Source organism: Mangifera indica, chromosome 1, assembly GCF_011075055.1.
Source record: "Mangifera indica cultivar Alphonso chromosome 1, CATAS_Mindica_2.1, whole genome shotgun sequence".
NCBI lineage: Eukaryota > Viridiplantae > Streptophyta > Magnoliopsida > Sapindales > Anacardiaceae > Mangifera > Mangifera indica.
Genome location: NC_058137.1, coordinates 7460095 through 7469325, shown reverse-complemented (window position 1 = coordinate 7469325; position 9231 = coordinate 7460095). Strand labels below are relative to the sequence as shown.

General features: G+C 33.9%; 1 protein-coding gene across 1 annotated transcript; it reads left to right on the top strand.

Annotated features, from left to right (window-relative positions):
- The first annotated feature begins 1345 nt into the window (after window positions 1-1345).
- LOC123221429 (protein PHYTOCHROME-DEPENDENT LATE-FLOWERING-like) lies at window positions 1346-8984 on the top strand. The gene is made up of 13 exons (XM_044644286.1): window positions 1346-2004; window positions 2915-2966; window positions 3038-3102; window positions 3198-3275; window positions 3545-3625; window positions 3964-4131; window positions 4219-4317; window positions 4400-5517; window positions 5769-5989; window positions 6079-6227; window positions 6919-6957; window positions 7043-7496; window positions 7725-8984. Exons 1-13 carry the CDS (start codon window positions 1852-1854, stop codon window positions 8726-8728), a joined length of 3681 nt encoding a protein of 1226 aa, XP_044500221.1. The 5' UTR covers window positions 1346-1851; the 3' UTR covers window positions 8729-8984.
- The last annotated feature ends 247 nt before the right edge of the window (window positions 8985-9231 follow it).

Genomic DNA, 9231 nt, shown 5'->3' with positions numbered 1-9231 from the left:
GTGCTCTCATTAAATAAGAAGGGTAGGCAAGGCAAAACATCTCTTCATGGTGGGATAATCCACCACGCATCATAACATATTTCAATATTTACTCGTCTTTACATAAAGTCATCTTTCTTTTCTGGGCTCATCTTGCTTATATAAACTAATCTGTCAAAAGATGAATTAAAGGGTCAGTATAAGAAGACTATCTTAATCGAAAGCATTATATTCACTCTTCGTTTATTCACAACCAAATCACTTTATTTCTAATTTCTTTGTAAGAGTCTTATTCATAACTAACATACACACACACACACACACACACACACATATATATTAATGTAAAATTCTAGCTCTTTCGGATATTTAGATTTTTTTTCATTTAAGGTTAGATTCAATCTGGAACAAGTCTAAATAAAAGTCAATTTAAGATCTACTTAAATCTAAAAAAGTTAACTAAACTTGATAAACTAATGAGATAAAACTCAAACCCAGTTTGAAAATAATTTAATTTTACATTTGATTCAAGCTAGTTCAAACTTGAATTTTCAAATCAGTTCACTTGAATATTCAAATCAATTTGAACTTGACCTATTTATGAAAACAAACCTAATCCTTATCTTGAACAACTTGTTTGATCTAAGCTCAAACAATTCGAATAGAATCTAGTCTTTAAGAGTGTTCGTAATTCGATTCAAATCGTAAAATTAGATCAAACTTCTTGAAAATTATAGTTTAATTTATAAAACAGTTTGATATCAGTAGGTATATTTTAGAAAAATATACTATAGTTTGGTATTTAAATCGAATCAAACTGTAAACTCAAATTATATATATATCATATTTATTTTACATATTTATTTCATGTTTTAAAAAATTATGGTTCAATTACTATTAATTAAATATAATATATTTAAGGTGTAAATGATTTTTAGAAAGATTGGAATGTAATCTATATCAAAACAAATTATATTTTTTTCAATTTGATTTAAAATTTAAAACAGTTCAATGTAAAATTTTTCAAAACTTTTTTTTTTGTAAATTTGGTTCGAAAATTTTTTTAATCCACACTAAATTAGACCACTATTAGTCTTAATTAGATTCTTAGATTACAAACTTTTAGCCATTTTTTTAACACAAATAATCAATTTTTTACCTTATTTATGAATAAAACTTAATTAGATTATTCTTAGTCATATTTCCATAATCATAAACTATATTAATAATGCATTAATCAATCATCAGTCCAGTATTATTATAATAATTAGACATAATTATAACCAAATAATAATTTCAAATAAATAAATAAAAACAAAAGAAATCTAAACTAAAATTAAGAGCCAGAGAACACATCGACGTAGTGAAGCCTTGAAGACCTCTCACGGACGAGATCCTGCAGAAACAGTTTCTTGGAACAGTTTCAGAACCATCCTCTTGTCTCTCTCTCTCTCTCTCACTCTTACTTTTCCATTAGATTCACTTGAAGTCTTGTTAAACTATTGACTTCTTTTTCTCATAGGGTTTGAGCTTGCTTGACTACTTTTCTTATGTTTCCAACGATTTCTCTCCATCCAAACATGCCCACAACCTCAATTCTGGCTTGTCTCAATTGGGCTCCGGGAACACTGCACATTAATTAGTTTTTTTTCATTTATGTTTTTAGTTGAGTTTCTGTTATTCTCCTTTACTTTTGTCGCTATCAGTACGGTCATACCCTCTAATTCTTGCTATTAAAGAAGCGAAAAACACAAATTTATCCATGTACCTCATGTGGGTATTTAGTTACCGCATCAAAAATTAAAATTTTCTGAGATTTCCCCTCTCATTCTCATGGTCCGGGACATATAATTTTAGATCCGTGGAAAAATAATGGGTTTTTCGTTTAAGCTTACAAGAAAAGGTAAAAGGTATCGTCCGGAACCTTCTGTTAATTCAGGGACTTGTGTAGATGAAGTTTCGGAGGCTTGCTTAGATGATGGTTCAGAGAATTCAAGGCCAAGCTCGCGAATTCGGAAGTCAGAGGTAACTTCATTGAAATTGAAGAAGTCTCTTTGAAATTAAATTGTATGAAAGGGGAAGAAAGAAATATTTTACTATATAGTTTGGATTTAACTGAAATTAGGTAGCTTTACTTTTCTTTCGTTTGTCACATAAACATTGCAGATTATTAGTATAACTGCAACTTAATCCAATACATGGATTCTTGAAACATTGGGTTTTGGTAATGATTCTGAGCAGTAGCAAGTCCCCTTAACCTGAAGAGGTTAAATTTGGTTGATTTTGAGTTTTCTATTGTTTTTTCCCCCTCATTTTTAATGGTGATACTTAAGATCCAAAGCTTTCCTTGTGATTGAAGTCATTAAACTGTTATTCTTATTTTTACGTTGTCGTTTTTGTTTTTGGTCCGTGGTGTTACTCCAAATTATTAGCTATGTAAGTTGAATCATAAATTAAGTATGGTTTTTCAAAACTATTTTGCATTAAAATTAATTTTTCATGCTCTGTGGAGAGACTTCTACAGATAGTATACAGAAATTTAGTGTGTTATCAGACTGCTGATTATAACTTTTATCGTCTTCATTTCATTGTGGACCTTTTCATTATGCTCGGGTTGATTGATAAGAGAACTCAGGACACGTGAGGAGTGAAACTTTTTGGTATTCAAGGAACCAAAAACATGCAGATGGTTTAACTAAATCAAATACTAGGAATTTTTAGTTTAGCAAAATGTTCCATTTTTGGAATCTATAAAAACAGATACGGGAGATGGAATATTAAGTTTTTTCTCTCTTCTTTTGAAAAAAAATAAATTATATTGCTTAAAAATATGCACCTTTTATTGTTATCATATAGTGCAAGTTCCTATTTGATTCAAATTCAAAATATACTAGCACATAGCTTATTTACTCATCTATGATTTTTTGTGATTTAGGGAGAGGATGTTGGAGTATCTCACTGCAGTGAAGGGTTCGTTAAATCTACAGGTAAGATTCGTTGCTAGTTAACTTGGCTACCTCTTATAGTTGGATCTTGAGGCTTTTTTCTGTTTTGACAGATCAAGAAGCTTCTGTTATACTGAACCTGTATACAGATGGATTCTTTATTGAAAAACCCTTGGAGGTTTGTTGAAAGCAACATTAATTTTAAAGTGATTAAATTGAAAATTACCGTTTCTAATGTATTGGTCTTAAGCTCTTCTAATTTTGGATTGTCAGAAAGAAGCTATGCAACAAGTTCAAGAAGCTTCAAAGAAGTTACTTCCCTATGATAAAGCTTCTGACATTTTTTTAGTGGTAAGTATCTTATTATTTTCTTTAATTTAATATTTTAGGTGATTTTTCTTGATTATTACTCTAATGAATTTCTTCAAAGAATATTGTTGCATTTATGTAGCATGGTGATATTCTATATGATATTCTTTTATAGCAACATTTATTGACGTGCTCATCTTGGAACTTAGATTTATGTTATATACATTAAAAATCATTTTGTTAATATATTGATGCTCTACATTTTCTTACATTTTCACAACTTTTTTTCCTTTATTTAAATGTAATTTCAGGCTGTGGAGTCTGGCCAATTGCCTTTAGATTTTCCGGATACTATTACTGGCGAATATGTTGGTGGAAGACTCATGTGTGAGGTAAGCTGCATGGTTACATTATGTTACCGGTAGTGACCTACATTGTATGGATAGGCTGATTTAAATGTGTTGGCATTTTTTTGTTTACATATAAATGTTTATGCATTTTTACAGAAGAATCTGATCTTTTTAATTTTTTATGTTTCTCTTAAATTTTTTATTAAACTGAGTATCTCTCAATGAAGGTTTTTTGGTCTAAATAAACTAGTCTTGCTACATGTGTGATATCATTCAGTTTTTACTTTCCTAAGCATTTGTGTTTCTCAACATCTAATTAATTTAGAAGTGACAAAAATGTGCATATCATAGTACTCCTATTTATTATTTGGGGACTATAGGTGCGAGATTATAGAAACTGTGAATCTGAGCAAGGATCTACTTCTACTTCTCCACCTATGCCTGGCTTCCCTATTGCTAAGAAAGTACAGCTTCGGGTGACTTTGGAGAATGTAGTGAAGGATGTCTCTTTGGTCTCGGCTGATTCTTGGTCATATGCTGATCTTATGGTAAGAATTGTTTTCACTCTTGTCCATGACATAAAATTTCTATCATCTCATGAGGTTATGAGGCAATGTCAACTTTTTTGGCTACAGGATGTGGAGTCTGAGATAGTGAATGCTATGAACCCACAGCTCTGTCTAGATCCTACTCTCAAATTGGATAGGCTTTCTACTAAATCAGTTAATGAAAAGGTATTGAATTGAATGTCTCTTTATAGTTATTGATAAAGGAATTTGCTATATGTTTCTAAATGCTGAAATATTCGTGTTGCAGCTTGAATTATCTCTCAGAAGTCTACGAAAAAAGAGATATAGGCAGATGCAAGAAGCTAACAGACTTCCAGAAAGCTCCCATAGCAGGTTGGAAGAGTCTGCGATGATTTCTGACATTATGATGCCACATGCCAGTGAGAATATGACTAAAACCCTGGTTTCAAATCAGCTGTTACCTTTGAAGCCTAAAAATTTTGCACCTGATGCATCTATACCATTAGTACCGCTGGTAACCCAACAATCTAGGTATCAAATTGGGGTTGGGATATCAGGTATGCAAGATCATGGGCCAAATTCTATTGTCAATCCATCTGGAGCTTCGGTTGTTGGACAGGAGATGATCTCATATGCTGAAAATATGAACTCTACTGCTTCTTTCCAGGGGAAAAGGGAGAGTCAAGATGGACAATTATCCCCGTTATCCGGTTATAATAATAGAGCTAGGCTTAACCTTTTGGGCTCTGATGGAATTCAACATCAGCATATTGGGACATCTATGGACAATCTGCATGGAACTGATGGAAGTTGGAAGAAGACATTATTAGAGCAACCAGTAATGGTGGGTTCAGATGCTAGTCATTTGGAAATGCAACAATCACGGCTTCAACAAAGATTATCACAACATGCATGTATGAGGACTGGTTTCACTCAGCCATGGAACACTATGGTTCAACATGTTGAAAAAGATTCAAGAAAAGAGGATCAATTTCAAAAAAGGAAAACAGCTCAAAGTCCACGGTTGTCTTCTGGGGCTTTGCCACAATCTCCACTGTCTTCAAAGTCAGGAGAATTTTCAAGCAGTTCAGTTGGACCACACTTTGGAGTTGTTGCAACATCTGCTTCACTTGCATCACACAAGGAAAAGCCAGCTGTATCTTCGGTTCCGGTTGTATCTAGTGCAAATGAATCAATGCAGCGTCAACCTCAGGTTTCAACCACAAATAAAAGAAGATCAAATTCTCTCCCTAAGACCCCAGGAATTAGTGGAGTGGGCTCTCCAGCTAGTGTTAGTAATATTAGTGTTCCACTTAATGCAAATAGTCCTTCAGTTGGAACACCCCCTTTGAGTGATCAATCCATCCTTGATAAGTTTTTGAAAATAGAAAGTGTGGTCAAGAGGTATAATACTGCTTCTACTAATCTCAAAGATGTATCATATTATAATAGTTTACTTTCTGTGTCTTGTTTTTCTGATTTTGCATAACATCAAAGGTTTAATGGATGGAAATGGAAACGTTTGAATTGCATGATGCATATAATTAAAAGTATCAAGAATAGCTTATTTTTTAAATTTCATGAGTTTGATAGTTTTCTTTGTAAGTAATTTCATTTAGCTCATTATTTCATATTTTCTTTGGTTTTCTTTTCAGGTATCAACTTAATTCAAAAAAGAATAAAGTTGATGATTGTCAGATGAGAAAGCCAAACACATATTCAACCCAAAATCTGTTGGTTTGTCTCCGCAGTGTTTCGAATAACGAGGATTTTAAAGATGAGTTGAGGCCATTATCAAAGTCATTGCTTGGTGGCAGTATGAATATCTCCAAGTCCAGAGTCCTAAATTTTGTAATCCCAGAACGAATACTACAAGGCTTGTTCAATTTCTTGCTGGATTTTTGGTCTTCTCCAATATCTTATTGATTCTTCTATCTGACTAAGCTTCATTTTTTGCTTTCACAGGAAATGTTGTATCTATTGTTCGTCAGTTACGGACTAGAATGGTGATGTTGGAGAAGGTGAATGATGGCACAGTAGCAATGTATTGTGGAGACAAAGAAGATGGTGATATTTTGGCCGTGGAGGAATATCTTCCTATATTACCCAATACGGTAAGGTTTTTTTTCTTTCATAAATTTCATATTTGCATCTGTCTAGAAGCTGAAAAGTAAAATTTTTTCACATTTATGAAACAAAGAATTATATTAAAGTCATGTATCTTCTCAAAACCAAGGATTTGTTGTAATGAAACATGAATTTCAAATGCTTGTTTTAGATGCAATGTATTTTATATTAAATGAGATCTGAGCATATAGTTTTGATTAACAATATGGAAAATAAATATATTTAAGCTCAGTCTACTTGATCAAACACTAGATTTAAGGTTGACAGTACTTTGATTAAATGCACTGGATGTAAATTTTGTTTAAAAATAATTTCACCCCAATTAATTCATTTGAATTTGATTTAATTGTAGTTGGTGAAAATTCAAGGTGGTCATATTTTATTGATGTAAATTTTGATGGTTGTTGCTATAGTCTATGAACAATATTAGTTATTAAGATGATGATTTAAGATTGTAATATTTTATTGCATAATTAATTAAGGTTATTGTTGTAAATTTTAGTAGTTATTAATTGTTGATGAACAATATCGGTTATTATAGATGATGATCAATGGTTGTTGATTGGACATGTATTTTGTCAACAATGATAACCATTACAAGTGTTGACCATTGACCTTCTGCCATCCATAACTATTATTGTTGTTTTGACATATGAATTTTATTAATCCGTGTAACAGCACTCCGCCGACTTGCTTGCAACACAATATAGCTCCCTGGTATGTTCTTGAAACGGCCTTGATGTTTAGAATGAAACTTAAGAAAATTCATGGTATCTAAGTTAGCTCTTCTTGTCATATGCAGATGATACGTGAGGGATGTCTGGTGGAAGATCTTATACATATAAAACCCTCACGTATGAGTTTTTCGTCAAGTGGTCAACCTAGTAGTGTTGGAGTTCTACCAAATAATAATTCAGGAGCTGAGATGCAGCAGTATACCGAAGCAGTTTCTGGTCAGGCAATACCCAGTGAAGTTGCAAAGCCAGCTTTAAATTCATCACAGAATCTTCTAGCAAGCACCAGGATGCTTCCTCCTGGAAACCCTCAGGCTGCACATATGTCTCAAGGACTTGTTTCTGGAATTTCAATGCCTGTGAGGCCACAGCAGCTTGACTCACAGCAATCAGTTCAGTCTCAGCAACAACAGCAACCTGCAAACCATCATCTCTTTATGCAGCAGCAACAACAGCTTCAGAGATCATCAATGATGCTTGGGCCAAATTCAGTGTCAAATTTGAATTCAAACATGCCACTAGGTAATATAAATAATGGTATTTTTCATTGATAATATATTCTGTACAGTGGTATAGATATATAGGCAACATTCAATGAATGGATAAGCACAAAAGAATGCGATTTAACATTATACTAGTTTGAAATTTAAATTAGCTAATTGGGAATATGAACTATTTATCCTATCTTAAATCACAGAATCGTGAATGGATTTAACTGAATATCCATGCTGGTTTCATGATTTTGCACAGGTAATCAGATGGTCAACAACAAAACATCAGCTCTGCAACTTCAAATGTTGCAGCCACAACAACAGACACAAATGCAGAGGAAAATGATGATGGGACTTGGAACTGCCGTGGGTATGGGAAACATGGGAAATAACATGGTTGGGCTTGGAGGCTTGAGCAATGCAATGAGTATGGGAGGTGCAAGGGGATTAGGAGCGGGAATGTCAGCACCAATGGCCCCAATATCTAATATGGGAAATGTGGCTTCAAATTCTATGAATCTTAACCAAGCTGCAAACATCAGCAACGTTATCAGCCAACAATTTCGATCTGGAAAAATAACTCCACAAGCAGCATTAGTGGCATCAAAAATCAGGAGTCAAAGAATGTTAGGGCCAGCTGGAATTTCCGGAGCTAGACAGATGCTCCCAGGGCTCCCTGGGTCTACTGGTCTTTCATCAATGTTGTGCCAGAATCTAAACCGGACTAACATGAATCCCATGCAGCGGACAGCAATGGGGCCACCTAAGTTAATGACTGTGATGAATCCATACATGAGCCAACAACAGCAGCAACAGATGCAACAACAACAATTACAACATCAACAATTACAGCAACAACAACTTCAGCAACAGCTACAGCACCAAATGCACCAGCAGCAACAACTGTTACATCAACCACCACAACAGCCACCGCAAGAAACAACATCGCCTCTGCAGGCTGTTGTTTCTCCATCTCAGGTTGGCTCACCATCAACTATGGGGATAACACAGTTGAACCAACAATCGCAGCAACAGTTGAGTCCACAGTTGAACCAACAATTGCAGCAACAGTTGAGTCCACAACAATTCAGTCAAAGAACTTCATTGAGTCCGCAACAGCTCAGTTCTGGGGCAATTCATGCCATTAGTGCTGGTAACCAAGAGCCTTGTCCAACTAGCCCACAGTTGAGTTCTCAAACCCTTGGTTCGGTTGGTAGCATTACAAATTCTCCTATGGATTTGCATGGTGTAAATAAAAGCTAATGCTTAGGTAAAGCTTGGATGCCTGGTATTTTACTTTTAATACTTTCTGTCTACACGATCTGATGCTATATATCTCATGTTTGGTTTCATACATTGCAAATGAAAGCTTTGGCTTTTAATTCTCTCTTTGATGGGTAAAGTGTAACTAGTGAAAACACGAGTGAAATAGTGAGTATTTACTGGGAATGAAATAGTGTGTAAGTACTGTGTTTCCTATATTTCTTTAGAATATATAATGTACGATACATATTTGAGAGATTTATGTACCATCAAACTCTTACTAAATCCATTTACAAATATTAACTCCTATATTTAAAATATTGCACTTGACATCTTTTCATATATACAAAATAAAATCATTTAACTATTTCCTTAATGATCTTGTCTTAGCAGAGACCTTTTAGTCTCTTGACCTACATTGCCTTACAAACTTTAAGGGCAACATATTACGTCATAAACTATATGGGCAACAGACCTGAAGTCTGTTTATGCACTGCTCTTAG